At 43.4% G+C, this 20,886-nt stretch overlaps 1 protein-coding gene across 2 annotated transcripts in view; it reads right to left on the bottom strand.

The window, feature by feature from the left end:
* Positions 1-18,631, bottom strand: part of MLLT6 (MLLT6, PHD finger containing) — a 56,413-nt gene extending 37,782 nt beyond the window's left edge. For both annotated transcript variants that reach the window (XM_088179415.1, XM_088179416.1), the window contains exons 1-4: positions 18,466-18,631; positions 9,195-9,274; positions 3,414-3,468; positions 1,786-1,895 (exon numbers count right to left, since the gene is read on the bottom strand). In XM_088179415.1, the coding sequence (XP_088035541.1) occupies positions 1,786-1,895; positions 3,414-3,468; positions 9,195-9,274; positions 18,466-18,574 (354 nt within the window). In that variant the 5' untranslated portion in view covers positions 18,575-18,631. The remainder of the gene's footprint in view (positions 1-1,785; positions 1,896-3,413; positions 3,469-9,194; positions 9,275-18,465) is intronic.
* Positions 18,632-20,886: the final 2,255 nt, after the last annotated feature.

The raw sequence follows: 20,886 nt of genomic DNA, 5'->3' as shown, positions 1-20,886 counted from the left end.
TCCCCCCCTGCCACAACTTCTGGTTTCTGTCTCGCTCCTGTGGAGGAATTTCTGGGATATTGAGATTTTGAGGGATTCCTATGAAAATTTCCTCAGTGGGATACACAAAACTTCTCATTTTTTCCCCAAAATCCCAGTTGTCCCATTGGATCCAACACGGAATTCCATGGATCAAGCTGGTCCAAGTCTCTCCACAAGAATTCTCCAAATTCCCATTTTCTCCCCTAAAATCCATCCAGATATGGAGAAGCCAACATGGAATTCCACAGATCCAGCTGGCTCCAGTCTTTCCACCATGAAATTCCTCAAATTCTCATTTTCTTCCCCAAAACTCCACTGTCTCATTGGATCCAACACAGAATTCCACGGATTCATTCAGTTCCAGCTGTTCCACCAAAAAATTCCCCAAATTCCCATTTTCTCCCCTAAAATCCATCCAAATATGGAGAATCCAAAATGGAATTCCATGGATCCAGCTGGCACCAATCGTTCCACCATGAAATTCCTCAAATTCCCTTTTTTTCCCCCAAAACCCAACTGTCCCCTTGGATCCAACACAGAATTCCATGGATCCAGGTGGCTCCAGTCTTTCCATCAAGAAATTCCCATAGGAAAAGCCCCCAGGAATTCCCAAATCTCGTGGGGTTTGTGTTGGGTTGGGAGGGATTTGAAAGCTCAGTGAATTTCCCTCCATGCCACAACTTCTGGTTTCTGTCTCGCTCCTGTGGAGGAATTTCTGGGATATTGAGGAGATTTTGAGGGATTCCTATGAAAATTTTGGGATATTCCTCAGTGGGATACACGAAACTTCTCATTTTTTCTCCCAAATCCCAATTGTCCCATTGGAACCAAAACAGAATTCCATGGATCGAGCCGGTTCAAGTTTCTCCACAAGAATTCTCCAAATTCCCATTTTCTCCCCTAAAATCCATCCAAATATGGAGAAGCCAACATGCAATTCCATGGATCCAGCTGGCACCAATCGTTCCACCATGAAATTCCTCAAATTCCCCTTTGTTCCTCAAAATCCCAACTGTCCCCTTGGATCCAACACAGAATTCCCTGGATCCAGGTGGTTCCAGTCTTTCCACCAAGAAATTCCCATAGGAAAAGCCCCCAGGAATTCCCAAATCTCGTGGGGTTTGTGTTGGGTTGGAAGGGATTTGAAAGCTCAGTGAATTTCCCTCCATGCCACAACTTCTGGTTTCTGTCTCGCTCCTGTGGAGGAATTTCTGGGATATTGAGGAGATTTTGAGGGATTCCTATGAAAATTTTGGGATATTCCTCAGTGGGATACACGAAACTTCTCATTTTTTTCCCCAGAATCCCAATTGTCCCATTGGAACCAAAACAGAATTCCATGGATCGAGCTGGTCCAAGTCTCTCCACAAGAATTCTCCAAATTCCCATTTTCTCCCCCAAAACCCAGCCAAATATGGAGGATCCAACACAGAATTCCCTGGATCCAGCTGGCTCCAATCATTCCACCAAAAAATTCCTCAAATTCTCATTTTCTCCCCCAAAACCCCTCTGTCCCACTGGATCCCACACAGAATTCCATTCCAACACGGATCCGAGTCGTTCCACCGCCAAATCCCTCAACTTCCATCGATTTGGGGAAGGCAGACAGAGAAGACCAAAAATTTCCTGGCAAAATCCAGGGATTTCCTTGGTTTTTAACGGGGATCTGAGCTGGGATAAAGCAGGAAGGAGCCGTGGTGGGGACGGGATGATCCCGAATTCCCGGAATTCCCGGAATTCCTGGAATTCCAGGGGTTTTTTTACCTTGTTGAAGCGGTCGTGGGGGACGTACTGGAGCACGATGGGCTCCATGGTGAGCACGTTGGCAAACTGCACCTCGGGGATGTACAGGGCACACACCACGTGGGCCCAGCCTGGAAAAGGAATGGGAAAATGGGAATTCAGCCCAGGAATCCCCACCCCTAAAAAAAAAAAAAACCTAAACCCTCCAGGCAAAAAAAAAAAAAAAAAAATTCAGTCCGAAAAAAATCCCAGACATAAAGAAATTATGTGGAAAAAACGCTTCTGTTGAGAAAAAAACCTCAGTCCTAAAAGGAACTTCCATGGTGGAAAAGCTGCTATTCCCAAAAAAAAAAAAAAAAATCTCTATCCCCAAAAACTTCCATCCCTAAAAGCCTCCGTGCATAAAAAACCTCCATCCCAAAAAACCCTTAATCCCAAAAAAAACTATCCCAAAAAACCCTTAATCCCCAAAAAAACCTACCCTCAAAACCCCTTAATCCCAAAAAAACTCTATCCCAAAAACCCCTTCATGCCAAAATCCTCCATCCCCAAAAAACTCCATCCCCATAAAAAACTTCATCCCAAAAAACTCCCCAAACCCAAAAAAGCCCCATCCCAAAAAAACCTCCATCCCCAAAAAATTAATCCCAAACAAAGTTCCATGAAAAAAAAACTTCATCCACATAAAAACCCCCATCCCAAAAAATTCCCATCCTCAAAAATCATCCATCCCAAAAAACCTTCATCCCAAAAAACCCCATCCCAAAAAATCATCCATCCCCAAAAAACCTCCATCCCCAAAAAATTAATCCCAAAAAAAGTTTCATGAAACAAACCCCTTCATCCTCATAAAAACCCCATCCCAAAAAAATTCCAATCTCCAAAAATCATCCATCCCCAAAAAACCTTCATCCCAAAAAACCTTTCCATCCCAAAAAAGGATCCAAGGAAAACCCCATTGATTTTCAGACCAAGAGCTCTGATCCATGGAATTCCCAAAAATTCCCGAGAATTCCCCAGGATTCCCGAGATTCCTGAGATTCCCGAGGATTCCCAAGAATTCCCAAAAATTCCCAAGATTTCCCGAGGATTCCCGAGAATTCCCCAGAATTCCCAAGAATTCCCAAGGATTCCCAAGAATTCCCAATTATTCCCAAAAATTCCCGAGGATTCCCGAGAATTCCCAAGGATTCCTGAGGATTCCCAATTATTCCCAAAAATTCCCGAGGATTCCTGAGAATTCCCAAGGATTCTGAGGATTCCCAAAAATTCCCAAGAATTCCCAAGAATTCCCAAGGATTCCCAAAAATTCCCAAGAATTCCCAAGAATTCCCAAGGATTCCCGAGGATTCCCAAGGATTCCCAAGGATTCCCAAAAATTCCCGAGGATTCCCAAAGGATTCCCAAGAATTCTCAAAAATTCCCAAGAATTCCCGAGGATTCCCAAGAATTCCCGAGCATTCCCAAGAATTCCCAAAAATTCCCGAGGATTCCTCCGGATAGGAAACAATTCCCAGGGGATCAACCCCCAAAATTTCCACCATTTTGGGCTCGTTTCGATCCTCCAGGAAGTGAAGATTTTTTTGGGGATTTTTTTTTTGGGAAAAACGAGGGAAATTTGGGATTTTCCGGGGCGGGAGGATCCTCACCCCCGTTGTCCGTGCGCTTCAGGGCTCCGTCCTTGTGGGGACACAGCTCACACCTCTGCAAGGGAGAGGGAAAAAAAAAATAAAAATAAAAATAAAAATTAAAAAAAACAAAATTAAAATTAATCAAATGTCGTGGAAAAAAAATCGGATTCCATCAGTGAAATTGGGATTTCACGAATAGGATTAAAATTTAATTAATTTAATTCATTTAATCAATAAAATTCAGATTCGATCAATAAAATTCAGATTTCACGAATAGGATTAAAATTTAATCAATAGCATTCAAATTTCATCAATGAAATTCAGATTTCATCAATAAAATTCAAGTTTCATGAACAGAATTAAAATTTAATCAATAACATTCAAATTTCTTCAATGAAATTCGGATTTCATCAATAATATTCAGATTTCACGAACAGGATTAAAATTTAATCAATGAAATTCAAATTTCATCAATGAAATTGGTTTAATCAATTTAACATTCAGATTTCATCGGAAAAATTCAGATTCCATCAATAAAATTCAGATTTCATCAATAAAACACAGATTCGATCAATAAAATTCAGATTTCACGAATAGGATTAAAATTTAATCAATAAAATTCAAGTTTCACGAATAGGATTAAAATTTAATCAATAGCATTCAAATTTCATCCATGAAATTCAGATTTCATCAATAAAATTCAAGTTTCACGAACAGAATTAAAATTTAATCAATAACATTCAAATTTCTTCAATGAAATTCAGATTTCATCAATAAAATTCAAGTTTCACGAACAGAATTAAAATTTAATCAATAGCATTCAAATTTCTTCAATGAAATTCGGATTTCATCAATAAAATTCAGATTCGATCAATAAAATTCAGATTTCATGAACAGAATTAAAATTTAATCAATAAAATTCAAATTTCATCAATAATATTCAGATTCGATCAATAACATTCAGATTTCATCAATAAAATTCAAATTTCATCAATAACATTCAGATTTCATCAATAAAATTCAAATTTCATCAATAAAATTCAGATTTCATGAACAGGATTAAAATTTAATCAATAAAATTCAAATTTCATCAATAAAATTCAGATTCCATCAATAAAATTCAAGTTTCACGAACAGGATTAAAATTTAATCAATAAAATTCAGATTTCATCAATAAAACACAGATTCGATCAATAAAATTCAGATTTCACGAACAGGATTAAAATTTAATCAATAAAATTCAAATTTCTTCAATGAAATTCAGATTTCATCAATTAAATTCAAATTCGATCAATAAAATTCAAGTTCCATTAATAGAATTAAAATTTAATCAAAAACATTCAAATTTCATCAGAAAAAAAATCAGATTTCAGTCAAAAAAAATCGGATTTCATCAATAAAAATTCAGATTCAATCAATAAAATTCAAGTTCCACGAAGAGGATTAAAATTCAATTAATAAAATTCAAATCTCATCACTAAAATTGAAAATAAATGAATAGAATTGAAATTTCATTGGTAAAGTTCCAATTTAATCAGATTTAAAGTGCGAAAATCGAAGTGCAATCGATAAAATGGAAATTCAGTCGATAAAATTGAAATTTAATCAGTAAAAAAAAAAAAAAATCGAACTTCATCGAGGAAATTCAAATTCAATTCAAATTTAATCAACAAAATTCAAATTTCATCCCTAAGGTTGAAAATGAATCGAGAAAAATCGAGATTGAGTTGATAAAAGTTCAAATTTAATCAAATTTAATGGATAAAATCGAATCAAAGGATAAAATCCGATCAAGTTTAATGGATTAAAAAAAATTGAAATTCGTTCGATTAAATTGAAATTTAATCATTAAAATCCACATTTCGTTGAGGAAATTGCAAATTAATCAAGGCAAAATTCAAATTTCATTGAGAAAACTCGAAATGAATCAATGCCGTTCAAAATTAATTAATGACATTCAAAATTAATTAATGACATTCGAAATTAATTAATGACATTCAAAATTAATTAATGACATTCGAAATTAATCGATCCAATTCAAAATTAATTAATCGATCCAATTCAAACGTGATCCATTTAATTCCGGGTTTAGGAGAGGAAAAATCCCCAATTCTGCCCGAAAAATTTGATTTTAAAATTTGATTTTGGGGGAGTTTTTTTAGGGTGGGTTTAAAGGGGGAAAAACGTTTCAAAAATTGGATTTAAACCTCGGGGTGAAGTTTTGGTTTTTTTGGGATTTTTTTAGGGATGGTTTTAGGGGAAAAATAAAAAAAATAATTTAAAAAAAATAAAAATAAAGCCCTAAAAAATGGATTTAAACCTCGGGGTGAAGTTTTGGGTTTTTTTGGGATTTTTTTAAGCCTGGTTTTAGGGGAAAAATAAAATAATAATAATAATAATAATAAAATAAAGCCCTAAAAATGGATTTAAATTTTAGTTTTGGGATTTTTTTTTAGGCCTGGTTTTAAGGGGAAAAATGCTTCCAAAAATCCCTAAAAATGGATTTAAATCCCTGTGAGTGAAGTTTTTGATTTTGGGGATTTTTTTAGGGATGGTTTTAGGGGAAAAATAAAAAATTAAAAAAAAAAAAACAAAAAAACCCTAAAAATGGATTTAAACCCTGATGGTGAAATTTTGGTTTTGGGATTTTTTTAGGGCCGCTTTTAGGGGACAAATAAAAAATAAAATAAAATTTAAAAAACCCTAAAAATGGATTTAAACCCCAAGGTGAAACTTTGCTTTTGGGATTTTTTTTAGGGCCAGTTTTAGTGGGAAAACACCTAAAAAAAACCCAAAAAAATGGATTTAAACCCCAAGGTGAAATTTGCTTTTTGGGTTTTTTTTTAAGGCAGCTTTTAGGGGGGAAAAATGCCTCTAAAAATGGATTTAAACCCTGATTATAAAATTCTGCTTTTGGGATTTTTTTAGGGCCAGTTTTAGTGGGATAACACCTCAAAAAAAAGCCCAAAAAATGGATTTAACCCCTGATGGTGAAGTTTCATTTTTTGGGAGTTTTTAGGGTCGGTTTTAGGGCTGTGCTTGAGGATTAAAACCGAAATTGGTGACTCAGAGAATTAAAAAAAAATTGAATTTTTATCTTTTTATCTCTCTCTGCTCCTTCCTTCCTCCTCTTACTTTTTTTGGGTTTTTTTTTTTCCAGTTTTGGGGGGGAAATTTTTGGTTGTAGGGTCGTGGTTGGGTTTGGTGTCACCCCAAATCCAGGCTGGGAAGGTGTGGGGTTGTTTTTTGGGAAAAAACCCAAAATCTGAAGCAGGAAAAATCTTCCCCTGGATTTTTTTTTTTAAATTTTTTTTTTTGGTTGTTTTCTTGGTTTTTTAAATTTTTTTTTAAATTTTTTAAAAAGGCCCCAAACCCACAAGGTAAAATAAACCAAATTAAAAATTTAAATTTAAATTTAAATCAAATTAAACTAAAATTGATTTTTTTTTTTTTTTGTTTTGGAGGAAAAAAAAAAAAAACTTTTGCTGGAAATTTTGGGGTGAGGGGATCAGGACAGAAAAAAAAAAATCCCCAAAAATCCCAAAAATCCCAAAAATCCCAGGAAACCCCTTGGGGATGAAAGAAGCTGAAAAATCATCCAGGAAAAATTTCCCTGATCCCAGGTTGGGATTTGGGAAATTCCAGGAGCTGGAATTGATAAATCAGGGATTGGGGGATAAAATCTGCCCCAATTTCCATGAAATCCAATCAAAATTCCAGGAAAATTCCATGAAAAATTCCAGGAAAATTCCAGGAAAATTCCAGGAAAATTCCAGGAAAATTCCAAGAAAATTCCATGAAAAATTCCATGAAAAATTCCAGGAAAATTCCAGGAAAAATTCCATGAAAAATTCCAGGAAAATTCCATGAAAATTCCAAGAAAATTCCAGGAAAAATTCCAGGAAAATTCCAGGAAAAATTCCAAGAAAATTCCATGAAAAATTCCAGGGAAAATTCCAGGGAAAATTCCAGGGAAAATTCCAGGGAAAATTCCAAGAAAATGCCATGAAAAATTCCATGAAAAATTCCATGAAAAATTCCAGGAAAATTCCATGAAAAATTCCAGGAAAATTCCAGGAAAATTCCATGAAAAATTCCAGGAAAACCCAATGAAAAGTCCATGAAAACCCCCCCAAAAAAGTCCAATAAAAATTCCGGGATATCTCCATGAAAATTCCATGAAAACCCCAATAAAAACTCCATGAAAATATTCCATAAAAAATCCAGGAAAATTTCCATGGAAACTCAATTAAAACTCTATGAAAACTTCCATGGAAATTCCATGAAAACTTCCATGGAAATTCCATGAAAAATTCCATGAAAATTCCATGAAAAGTTCAATAAAAACTCCATTAAAAATTCCACAAAAAACCCAATGAAAACTCCATGAAAACTCCATTAAAAATTCCATGAAAAAATCCATGAAAACTCCATTAAAATCCAAGGAAACTCTACAAAAACGCAAATAAAATTCCATGAAAAAAAATCAGTGAAAAATTCCATGAAAATGCCACGAAAACCCCAATAAAAACTCCATGAAAAAATTCCACAAAAACCCCAGGAAAATTCCATGAAAAATTCCGTTAAAATTCCATGAAAACTCCATGAAAACTCAATTAAAACTCCATGAAAAAATTCCATGGAAACCCCAGGAAAATTCCATGAAAAATTCCATGAAACCCCCACAAAAATTCCATGAAAACTCCACGAAAATTCCATGAAAAATTCCATGAAAACTCCATTAAAACCCAAGGAAATTCCACAAAAACCCCAAATAAAATTCCATGAAAACACAAAAATTCCATCAAAAATTCCATCAAAAATTCCATGAAAAATTCCATGGAAAATTCCATTAAAACCCAAGGAAACTCCACAAAAACCCCAAATAAAATTCCATGAAAACACGAAAATTCCATCAAAAATTCCATTAAAAATTCCATCAAAAATTCCATAAAACCCAAGGAAACTCTACAAAAACCCCAAATAAAATTCCATGAAAACACGAAAATTCCATGAAAAATTCCACGGAAACTCCATGAAAAATTCCATGAAAAATTCCATGAAAAATTCCATGGAAACTCCATTAAAACCCAAGGAAATTCCACAAAAACACCAAATAAAATTCCATGGAAAAACGAAAATTCCATGAAAAATTCCAATGAAAACCCCATTAAAAATTCCATTAAAAATTCCATGAAAAAATCCATGGAAAATTCCATGAAAAATTCCATGGAAAATTCCATTAAAACCCAAGGAAACTCTACAAAAACCCCAAATAAAATTCCATGAAAACACGAAAATTCCATCAAAAATTCCAGGAAAACTCCATGAAAAATTCCATGAAAAATTCCATGAAAAATTCCATGGAAAATTCCATGAAAAATTCCATGGAAACTCCATTAAAACCCAAGGAAACTCCACAAAAACCCCAAATAAAATTCCATGAAAACAGGAAAATTCCATGAAAATTCCATGAAAATTCCATGAAAACCCAAGGAAACGCCACAAAAATCCAAATAAAATTCCACGAAAACATGAAAATTCCATGAAAATTCCATGAAAAATTCCACGAAAACTCCATGAAAAATTCCATGAAAAATTCCACAAAAACCCCACAAAAATTCCCCAAAAATTCCACGAAAACCCCCAGGAAAATCCAACAACCCCATCTTTGAGGGGGGAAAAAAAAAATCAAATTTATTTTTGGGCAAAATTGAGAACTTTAACCCCTTCAAAAATCCCTCAAAAATTCTGGGATAATCCCAAAATTCCAGGATTTTTTTTTTTTTCCATACTCACCACCCTGGCTGCTCTTTCCTGGGATTCGCATTTCCGGCAGAACCAGGGCCCGGTGGGAACCTGGACAATTCCATAACAAGCTGGAAAAAATAAAAATAAAATTAAATTAAAATTAAATTTTTTTTAAAAAAAAATCAAATTAAACCATTTAAAAATCGATTTATTTTTGATTTCTCAGGGATTTAAAAAAAAAAAAAAAAAAAAAAAAACGTTTGGAGCATCCTGGAAAATTCCCTGCTGGTGGAAAAATCGGGTGAGATTTCCTGATCCTGAGAATTCCAAAAATAAAAAAAAAAATTAAAATTTAAATTTAAATTTTATTTTTTTTCTGCTCCTGTCGGGAATTCTGGGGATTTCTTTGTTCAGTTTCCGTGGCTGGAACGAGAAATTCTTGGAATTCCAAATGGGGATGGAATCTTTTTGGGAATTGAGGAATTTCCAAACCCCACGCTGGTGATCCGAGAAGGAATAAAATGGGGATTTTAGGGATAAGGTGGATTTTAAAACGGGGGAGGAAAATGAGGGAAAAAGATGGAAAAAATGGGGAAAAACGGGGGAGAAAATGGGAAATGAACAGAGAGAAAAATAGGGAAAAATGGGGGAAAAAACGGGGAAAAAACAGGAAATAAATGGGGGAAAAACAGGGAAAAAACAGGGAAAAACAGGAAATAAATGGGGGAAAAACAGGGAAGAAAATGGGAAATAAACAGGGAGAAAAACAGGAAAAAATGGGGAAAAAACAGGAAAAATAAGGGAAAAACAGGAAATAAATGGGGGAAAACCAGGGAAATCAGTGGGAAAATGGGGAAAAACAGGGAAGAAAATGGGAAATAAACAGGGAGAAAAACAGGGAAAATGGGGGGGAAAAGAGGGGAAAAACCAGGGAAAAACAGGAAATAAATGGGGGAAAAACAGGGAAGAAAATGGGAAATAAACAGGGAAAAAAACGGGAAAAAATGGGGAAAAAAACCAGAGAAAAAAACAGGAAATAAACTGAGAAAAAGAGGGGAAAATGGGAAAAATGGGAAATCAGTGGGAAAATGGGGAAGAAAACAGGCAAGAAAACATGAAATAAATAGGGAGAAAAACAGGGGAAAAAAAGGAAAAAAAAGAGGAAAAAACAGGGAAAAACAGGAAATAAATGGGGGAAAAACAGGGAAATCAGTGGGGAAATGGGGAAAAGGGAAAAACAGGGAAGAAAATTGGGAACAATGGGGAAAATCGAGAAATCAGTGGGAAAATGGGGGAAAAACAGGGAAGAAAATGGGAAATAAACAGGGAGAAAAAGAGGAAAAAATGAGAAAATGGCAAAAAAAGGGAAAATGAGTGGGAAAATGGGGAAGAAAAGTGGGGAAAAAATGGGGAAAATGGGAAAAAACAGGGAAGAAAACAGGAAATAAATAGGGAGAAAAATGAGGGAAAACAGGGAAAGTGGAGGAAAAAGGAAAAAAATCAGGAAATAAACAGGGAAAAAAATCAGGAAATAAACAGGGAGGAAAAACAGGAAAAAATGAGAAAATGGCAAAAAAAAAAAGGGGAACTGAGTGGGGAAAATGGGGAAGAAAAGTGGGGAAAAATGGGGAAAATGGGAAAAAACAGGGAGAGAAAAATAGGAAAAAATGAGAAAATGGCAAAAAAAAAGGAAAAATGAGTGGGGAAAATGGGGAAGAAAAATGGGGAAAAAATGGGGAAAATGGGAAAAAACAGGGAAAAATCTGGGAATAAAGGGGGAGAGCAGGGAAAGTCGAGGTCCTGGGAAGCCCCAGCTCCATTTTTAGGCCGGGCCCAAGGCCAAGATCGAGCTCAGCCAGAGCCAGGGGAGGGAAAAACAGGGGGAAAAAAAAAAAAGGGAAAAAATGTGGAATATGAGCTGGAAATCCCATTTGTCAACGCCCTCAACTCCTGCATTCAAATCCTTGTTTTCCCACCCGGGGGTTCCTTGAATATTCTGGATTTTTTAATGGAAAGTTGTGCCCCAAAGAGGGGAAAAAAAAAAAAAAAACAAAAAAGGGGGGAAAGTTGAAAATGAGCAGAAAATGGAATTTATAAATTAGAGCCCTTGTTCCTGTGAATGTCCTGAACCCGGGCTCCTGTTTGGGGTTTGATTTATTTTGGGAATTAAAATTTCCCCAAAAAACCCTGCAGGAAGAGCCCCGAGAGTTCATTTTTGGGGTTTGAGTTATTTGGGGAATAAAAACCTCCCCAAAATCCTGAAGGATAAACCCCGAGGTTCCTTTTTGGGATTTGATTTATTTTGGGAATAAAAACTTCCCCAAATCCATATAGGGTGAACCCTGAGAGTTCATTTTTTTGATTTTATTTATTTTGGGAATTAAAACCTCCCCAAATCCCTGCAGGAAGAGCCCTGAGAGTTCAATTTTGGGGTTTGGTTTATTTTAGGAAATAAAACCTCCCCAAACCCAGCAGGAAAAGCCCTGAGAGTTCAATTTTGGGGTTTGAGTTATTTTGGGAATTAAAACTTCCCCAAATCCATGTGGGGTCAGCCCTGAGGTTCCTGTTTGGGATTGATTTATTTTGGGAATAAAAACCTCCCCAAAATCCTGAAGGATAAACCCCGAGGTTCCTTTTTGGGGTTTGATTTATTTTGGGAATAAAAACTTCCCCAAATCCATATAGGGCGAACCCTGAGAGTTCATTTTTTTGATTTTATTTATTTTGGGAATTAAAATCTCCCCAAATCCCTGCAGGAAGAGCCCTGAGAGTTCAATTTTGGGGTTTGGTTTATTTTAGGAAATAAAACCTCCCCAAACCCCAGCAGGAAAGGCCCTGAGAGTTCAATTTTGGGGTTTGAGTTATTTTGGGAATTAAAACTTCCCCAAATCCATGTGGGGTCAGCCCTGAGGTTCCTGTTTGGGATTGATTTATTTTGGGAATAAAAACCTCCCCAAAATCCTGAAGGATAAACCCCGAGGTTCCTTTTTGAGGTTTGAGTTATTTTGGGAAATAAAACCACCCCAAATCCATGTGGGGTGAACCCCGAGGTTCCTGTTTGGGGTCTGAGCTATTTCAGGAATTAAAAATTCCCCAAAAACCCTGCAGGAAGAGCCCTGAGAGTTCAATTTTGGGGTTTGAGTTATTTTGGGAATTAAAACTTCCCCAAATCCATGTGGGGTCAGCCCTGAGGTTCCTTTTTTTAATTTTATTTATTTTGGGAACTAAAACCTCCCCCAACCCTGCAGGAAGAGCCCTGAGAGTTCAATTTTGGGGTTTGGTTTATTTTAGGAAATCAAAACCTCCCCAAACCCCGCAGGAAGAGCCCCGAGGTTCCTGTTTGGGGTTTGGTTTATTTTGGGAATTAAAACCTCCCTGAAGCCGCCGGGGCTGGGACAGGATCCAAAGGGGTCACGAGGAGCCACCATGGGGCAATCCCACATCCTGCAGGGCCCCAAAAACCCCAAAACAACTCCCCGAGCTCCCCACAGGCACAGAGCGAGGCCCAGAGCCACGACCTGACCCTAAAACCGGGGACTGATCCTAAAAACTGGGAGTGACCCTAAAATCTGGGAGTGATCCTAAAATCTGGGACTGATCCTAAAATCTGGGACTGATCCTGAAATCTGGGACTGATCCTGAAATCTGGGAGTGATCCTAAAATTGGGACTGATCCTGAAATCTGGGACTGATCCTAAAATCTGGGAGTGATCCTAAAACTGGGACTGATCCTAAAATCTGGGACTGATCCTAAAAACTGGGAGTGATCCTAAAAACTGGGAGTGATCCTGAAATCCAGGAATGATCCTAAAATCCGAGACTGATCCTAAAATCCGGGACTGATCCTAAAATCCGGAACTGATCCTAAAAACTGGAAATTATCCTAAAATCCAAGACTGATCCTGAAATCTGGGACTGACCCTAAAATCTGGGACTGATCCTAAAATCTGGGACTGACCCTAAAACCTGGGAGTGATCCTAAAATCCAGGAATGATCCTAAAAGCTGGGAATGATCCTAAAATCCAGGAATGATCCTAAAATCCGGGACTGACCCTAAAACCTGGGACTGACCCTAAAAGCTGGGAGTGATCCTAAAATCTGGGACTGATCCTGAAATCTGGGACTGACCCTAAAACCTGGGACTGATCCTGAAATCTGGAAGTGATCCTGAAATCTGGAACTGATCCTAAAAGCTGGGACTGACCCTAAAATCTGGGACTGATCCTAAAATCCGGGACTGACCCTAAAAGCTGGGAGTGATCCTGAAATCTGGGACTGATCCTAAAAACTGGAACTACTCCTGGAACTGCTCCTGAAAGTCTGAAACCGATCCTAAAAATCTGGAACTGTTCTTGAATATTTGAGACTGTTCCTGACCCTCAGAAATGGTTCTTGAAAATCTGGAACTGTTCTGGCCCCTCTGGAGCAGCTCCTGCCCCTCTGAAACTCTTCCTGACCCTTCAAAAGCTCTTCCTGAATATCTGGAAAATCTTGGAAAACTGTTCTTGAACATTCGAGACTCCTCCTGCCCCTCTCAAACTGTTCCTGACTCCCCAAAACCCTCCCCAACCTACAGAAACTTTTCCTGGACCTCAAAAACTGTTCCTGACCTTCAAAAACTGTTTTTGACCCTCAGAAATGGTTCCCGTCCCTCTGGGGCTGTTCTTGAAAATCTGGAGCTGTTCCTGATTATTTGAAACTGTTTCTGATCCTCTCAAACTCTTCCTGACCCTTCAAAAACCGTTCCTGACCCCTCGGGAACTGTTCTTGAATACCTGAAAATCTTCTTGCCCCTCTCAAACTGTTCCTGACCCCCTGAAACTCTCCCCGACCCTCAAAAACGGTTCCTGACCCTTTAAAAATTGTTCCTGAATATTTGAAACTCTTCCTGACCCTCAAAAACTGTTCCTGACCCACAAAAACTGTTCCTGAATATTTTAAACTCTTCCTGACCCCTATAACCATTCCTGACCCCTCTGGAACTGTTCCTGAATATTTGAAATTGTTCCTGAATATTTGAAACTCTTCCTGACCCATCAAAAGCTCTTCCTGACCCTCTGAAACTGTTCTTGAATATCTGAAACTCTTCCTGACCCCTCTGAAATTGTTCCTGACTCCCTGAAACTCTTCCTGAACCTCAAAACCTGTTCCTGACCCTTTAGAAACTGTTCCTGACCCCTATAACCATTCCTGACCCTCAAAAACTGTTCCTGGATATTTGAAACTGTTCCTGATCCTCTCAAACTCTTCCTGACCCTTTAAAAACCGTTCCTGACCCCTCGGGAACTGTTCTTGAATACCTGAAAATCTTCTTGCCCCTCTCAAACTGTTCCTGACCCCCTGAAACTCTCCCTGACCCACAAAAACGGTTCCTGAATATTTTAAACTCTTCCTGACCCCTTAAAAACTGTTCCCGACCCTTCAAAATCTGTTCCTGACCCCTATAACCATTCCTGACCCCTCGGGAACTGTTCCTGAATATCTGAAACTCTTCCTGACCTTTCAAAAACTGTTCCTGACCCTTTAAAAACGGTTCCTGAATATTTGTAATCCTTCCTGCCCCTCTGAAACTGTTCCTGACCCCCTGAAACTCTTCCTGACCCTCTCAAACTGTTCCTGACCCTTCAAAAGCTCTTCCTGATCCCTCAAAAATTGTTCCTGGGTTTTGGAAACGGCTCCTGCCCCTCTGGAAGTTCGTGCAGCCACACAAAAGCGTTTGTGCCAATTTTGGGAGCAGAACGGCGCCAAAAACAAAACTGGGGGGAAAGGAGAGAGCCGGGAATTGGGGAGCACCGGGAAAAACAGAGAGGGAATGGGAATGGGAATGGGAATGGGAATGGGAATGGGGATGGGAATGGGAATGGGAATGGGAATGGGAATGGGAATGGGAATGGGAATGGGAATGGGAATGGGGATGGGGATGGGGATGGGAATAGGAATGGGAATGGGAATGGGATGGGATGGGAATGGGAATGGGAATGGGAATGGGAATGGGAATGGGAATGGGAATGGGGATGGGGATGGGGATGGGGATGGGAATGGGGATGGGAATGGGGATGGGGATGGGAATGGGAATGGGGATGGGAATGGGGATGGGGATGGGAATGGGAATGGGGATGGGGATGGGAATGGGGATGGGAATGGGGATGGGGATGGGAATGGGAATGGGGATGGGGATGGGAATGGGAATGGGGATGGGGAATGGGAATGGGAAATGGGAATGGGAATGGGGATGGGAATGGGAATGGGATTGGGAATGGGAATGGGATTGGGAATGGGAATGGGAATGGGATTGGGAATGGGGATGGGGATGGGGATGGGGATGGGGATGGGAATGGGAATGGGGAATGGGAATGGGGATGGGAATGGGAATGGGGATGGGGATGGGGATGGGGATGGGGATGGGGAATGGGAATGGGAAGAGGGATGGGAACAGGAACGGGAATGAGAACAGGAACAGGAAGAAGAATGGGAATGGGAACAGGAATGGAAACAGGGATGGGAACGGGGATGGGAACAGGAATGGAAACAGGAACAGGAATGGAAACAGGGATGGGAACAGGAATGGGAGCAGGAATGGGAATGGGAATGGGGATGGGAACAGGGATTTGTTCTCTGAGAGCCGCTGGGGTTGTGGGGTCACCTGGGGCCACCCCCAGGGCTTGGAGCCAGGTTTTGTGTTCCCACAAAAGCTGTGGCTGTCCCCAGAGTGTCCCAGGCCAGGCTGGACACTGGGGCTGGGAGCAGCTGGGGACACTGGGGGTGGCCCTGGGCAGGACTGGGGGTCCCTTCCCAGCTGAACCCTTCCCTGACCCCAGAGCCACAAGGCCGGGGGTGACAGAGACCCTCAGAGTGTCACAGCTCCAGGGTCACCTCTGGGTGTCACCTCTGGGTGTCACCTCTGGGTGTCACATCTCGGGGTCACCTCAGGGACAGGACAGAGCCCGAGGGCCACAACCCCTGAGGGTGCCAGGGACAGGGACAGGGACAGGGCTGGACACACGGACAGGGCCGGACACACGGACAGGGACAGGGACAGGGCTGGACACAGGGACAGGGCTGGACACACGGACAGGGGCAGGGCTGGACACACAGACAGGGACAAGGACAGGGCTGGACACACGGACAGGGACAGGGCTGGACACACGGACAGGGCTGGAGACAGGGACAGGGACAGGGCTGGACAGAGGGACAGGGCCGGACATGGGGGTAGGGTTGGACACACGGACAGGGACAGAGCTGGACCCACAGACACAGCTGGACACACGGACAAAGATGGAGCTGGACACAGGGACAGGGACAGAGCTGGACACACGGACAGGGACAGAATCAGACCCATGGACAGGGATGGAGCTGGACACACAGGGACAGGGCCGGACACACGGACAGGGACAGGGCTGGACACACGGACAGGGACAGGGCTGGACAGAGGGACAGGGACAGAGCAGGACCCACAGACACAGCTGGACACACAGACAGGGACAGGGCTGGACACACGGACAGGGACAGGGCTGGACAGAGGGACAGGGCCGGACATGGGGATAGGGCTGGACACACGGACAGGGACAGGGCCGGACACAGGGACAGGGACAGAGCAGGACCCACAGACACAGCTGGACACACAGACAGGGACAGGGCTGGACACACGGACAGGGACAGGGCCGGACACACGGACAGGGACAGGGCTGGACACACGGACAGGGACAGGGCCGGACACACGGACAGGGACAGGGCCGGACACAGGGACAGGGACAGAGCAGGACACACAGACACAGCTGGACACACAGACAGGGACAGGGCTGGACACACGGACAGGGACAGGGCCGGACACACGGACAGGGACAGGGCTGGACACACGGACAGGGACAGGGCCGGACACACGGACAGGGACAGGGCCGGACACAGGGACAGGGACAGAGCAGGACACACAGACACAGCTGGACACACGGACAGGGACAGGGCCGGACACACGGACAGGGACAGGGCCGGACACAGGGACAGGGACAGAGCAGGACACACAGACACAGCTGGACACACGGACAGGGACAGGGCTGGACACACGGACACCCCAGGAACGAGCACTGGGAACGGGCGGGGAGCGAGCAGGAAGAGCTGGAGATGTGCTGGGATAGGGACGGGATAAAACAACAACCGGGAAAGGGATGGAAAAAATCAACAACCGGGAAAAGAATGGGATAAAACAACCGGGAATAGGATGGGATAGAACAACAACCAGGAAATTAATGGAAAAAACAAACAACAGAGGAGAGTGATAAAACAACAACCGGGAAATTGATGGGATAAAACAACTGGGAGAGGGATGGGATAAAACAACCGAGAAATTGATGGAAAAAAACAACAACCGGGAAATGGACGGGATAAAACAACAACTGGGAAATTGATGGGATAAAACAACAACTGGGAAATTGATGGGATAAAACAACTGGGAGAGGGATGGGATGGAACAACCGAGAAATTGATGGAAAAAAACAACAACCGGAAAACGGATGGAATAAAACAACCGGGTTAGGGACGGGATAAAACAACAACCGGGAGAGGGATGGAGTAAAAGAACCGGGTTAGGGACGGGACAGGCGGAGCCGGGAGAAGAGCTCGGCCCGAGCCGCCCGGAGCCCCCCGCGCATTCGGACCGAACCGAGCGGGGATGGCCGGACCCCGGTACCGCCGGTACCGATTGAAACCCGCGTTTGTTTTGTTCACCGAGCCCACGACCAAAAGTTTCCGGGCCCGCTAGGGCGAGCTGGGGGCGGGCCCGGAGTCATTTAAAATGCAAATGGGCCGTGTGGCCGGGAGCAGCGGGAGGAGGCGCAGGAGGAGGAGGAGGAGAGGAGGAGGAGGAGGAGGAGGAGAGGAGGAGAGGAGGAGGAGGGCTGCCTTCCTCCCTCCCTCCCCTCGCAGGAGGCAGCTCCGGCCCCCGCCGCCCCCTCCGGAGCTTCCCCCCGACCCCCCCCAACCCCAGAGCGGGGGCTCAGCCCCTCTGCCCCCCCCTTCCCCTCCCCGTTAAACCGGGAGGTGGTGGGGGGGGGGAGATGAAGCCCAGAAATCCCCAAAATCCCAACCCCTGGGTGGGGTGGGGGGGTTGGGGAGGGGGAAGCTCCGCTGCTGCCCCAACTCCTCCCTGGCCGTGTCCCCACCGTGTCCCCCCCCCCTTTTGTCGCGGCGGCGACACCGTTATTCGGAACAATAGCGCTAAAACAAAGCGCACACCCCCCCCACCCCGCCCCGTGTGTGTGTGTGTCCCCCCCCCACCTTTGGGGCAGGTTTTGGGGGGCTCCGGGGGGCCCGTGCCGGGCTCACCTTGGTGCACGGCCACATTGCAGCCGTGGCCATCGCAGTAGACGAGCGGGTTCTCCGCCCAGCCGCGCTCGTCGGAACACACACAGCAGCCTCCCACCATCTCCTTCATACTTCCAGGAGGGTTTCCTGCCCCCCCCGCGCTCCCTCCGGGCGCTCCTCCTCCTCCTCCTCCCCTCCCCTCCTCCTCCTCCTCCTCCTCCTCTTCCTCCGTGCTGCCCCTTCCCCGCCTCTCGCTGGGGGGACCGGGGATGGATAAGGGGGGGACAAGAGGGGACAGCGAGAAAGCCACAAAGCGGGCGGGGCGGTGATGGAGGGAGAGGGGACAGAGCGTGGGGACACGGCGGGGACACGGCGGGGGTGGCGGATGTGGCCCCGCGCCGCGCAGGTTTCGCCCCCCCACCCCCGCCTTGCTGCTCGTCACCCCGGTTTGTCCCTGTCACCCCCTGCCTGTCCCTGTCCCCTCTGCCTGTCCCTGTCACCCCCCCGTTTATTCCTGTCCCCCCCCCCGTTTGTCGCTGTCCCCCCCGGGTTTTTTCTGTCCCCCTCCCCGTTTGTCGCTGTCCCCCCTATTTATCGCTGTCCCCCCCTGTTTATCGCTGCCCTCCCCGTTTGTCCCCCCCCCGTTTATCGTTGTTCCCCCCCCCGTTTGTCGCTGTCCCCCCCGTTTATTCCTGTTCCCCCCCCCGTTTGTCCCTGTCCCCTCTATTTGTCGCTGTCCCCCCTGTTTGTCGCTGTCCCCCCCTGTTTATTCCTGTCCCCCCGTTTGTCCCTGTCCCCCCCGTTTTTCTCTGTCCCCCCTCCCCGTTTGTTCCTGTCCCCCCCGTTTGTCGCTGTCCCCCCCGTGTTTATTCCTGTCCCCCCGTTTGTCCCTGTCCCCCCCGTTTTTCTCTGTCCCCCCTCCCCGTTTGTCGCTGTCCCCCCTGTTTGTCGCTGTCCCCCCTGTTTATTCCTGTCCCCCCCGTGTTTATTCCTGTCCCCCCGTTTTTCTCTGTCCCCCCCGTGTTTGTCCCTGTCCCCCCCGTGTTTATTCCTGTCCCCCCCGTGTTTATTCCTGTCCCCCCGTTTGTCGCTGTCCCCCCCGTTTGTCCCCGTGTCCCCCCCCCCCCCGTTCTCGCTACAATCATGGCGGCGCCGCCCGCACGCTCCGGTAAAATTTGCGGTTCACGGATCCCGGCGCGGCCGGGTCGGGCGGGTTTGCGCGCGGGTGACATTCGGGATTTTTATTTTTTTTTTTTAGTTTGTTTTTTTTTTTAACCCTTTGCGATGAGGATTTTGGGGTTTTCTCTCCTCCATCCCGCTGGAAGAGCGGGAATCCCGCTGTTCCCGATGGAACGCTCGGCAGGGATGAGCCGGGAGCGCTCCGCAAATCCAATTATCCCGAAATTCCCGGATCCCGGCAGCGCCACCGCCCGAGGTTCCCATGGAAAAGGGATTTAACCCCTTGGCTCCGGGCTCGGGGGAGCAGGAAAAAAATATTCCTTCCTTTTCCCCCTGAAATAGCGGGAAAACCGGGAAATGATCCTGGAATATTGGGAATATTTGTTCATGGGATTGCGCCTGCAGGGAACCAGGCAAGAGAAAGGATTTGGGAAGGGAATATTTCCTTCTGGGATTGTGCCAGCAGGAAATGAGCGAAATTATCCTGAAATGATCCTGAAATTATCCTGAAATGATCCTGAAATTATCCTGAAATTATCCCGGGAATGTTTATTTATGGGATTACACCTGCAGGGAATGAATGAAGAGAAAAGAGTCTGAATTTTTGGGAATATTTCTATTTAGGATTGCGCCTGCAGGGAACCCAGTGAAACTGTCCTGAATTATTGGGAATATTTATTTATGGGATTACACCTGCAGGGAATGAGTGAAGAGAAAATATCCTGAAATATTTATGGGAATATTTATTTATGAAATTGCACCTGCAGGGAAAGAGTGAAGAGAAAATATCCTGAAATATTTGTGGGAATATTTCTGTTTGGGATTACACCTGTAGGGAAAGAGTGAAATTATCCTGAATTATTTGGAATATTTATTTATGAAATTGCACCTGCAGGGAAAGAGTGAAGAGGAATTATCCTGAATTATTTGGAATATTTATTTATGGGATTACACCTGCAGGGAAAGAGTGAAGAGAAAATATCCTGAAATATTTGTGGGAAAAATTCTGTTTGGGATTACACCTGCAGGAAGCCAGTGAAATTATCCTGAATTATTTGGAATATTTATTTATGGGATTACACCTGCAGGGAAAGAGTGAAGAGGAATTATCCTGAATTATTGGGAATATTTATTGATGGGATTTCATTGCAGATCCCAAAATCTGCATCACGACACCTTTGGGATATCCCAGGAAACTCCCCTTGCCTTGGACCAGCAGCAATTCCCGAGGATTTTTTTTTTGGGGGATTTTCCCCCCACTCT

The sequence above is a fragment of the Sturnus vulgaris genome, chromosome 27 (genome assembly GCF_052056855.1).
Source record: "Sturnus vulgaris isolate bStuVul1 chromosome 27, bStuVul1.hap1, whole genome shotgun sequence".
NCBI lineage: Eukaryota > Metazoa > Chordata > Aves > Passeriformes > Sturnidae > Sturnus > Sturnus vulgaris.
Note: the sequence above shows the minus strand (reverse complement) of the source record. Positions and strands in the feature narration are given on the sequence as shown.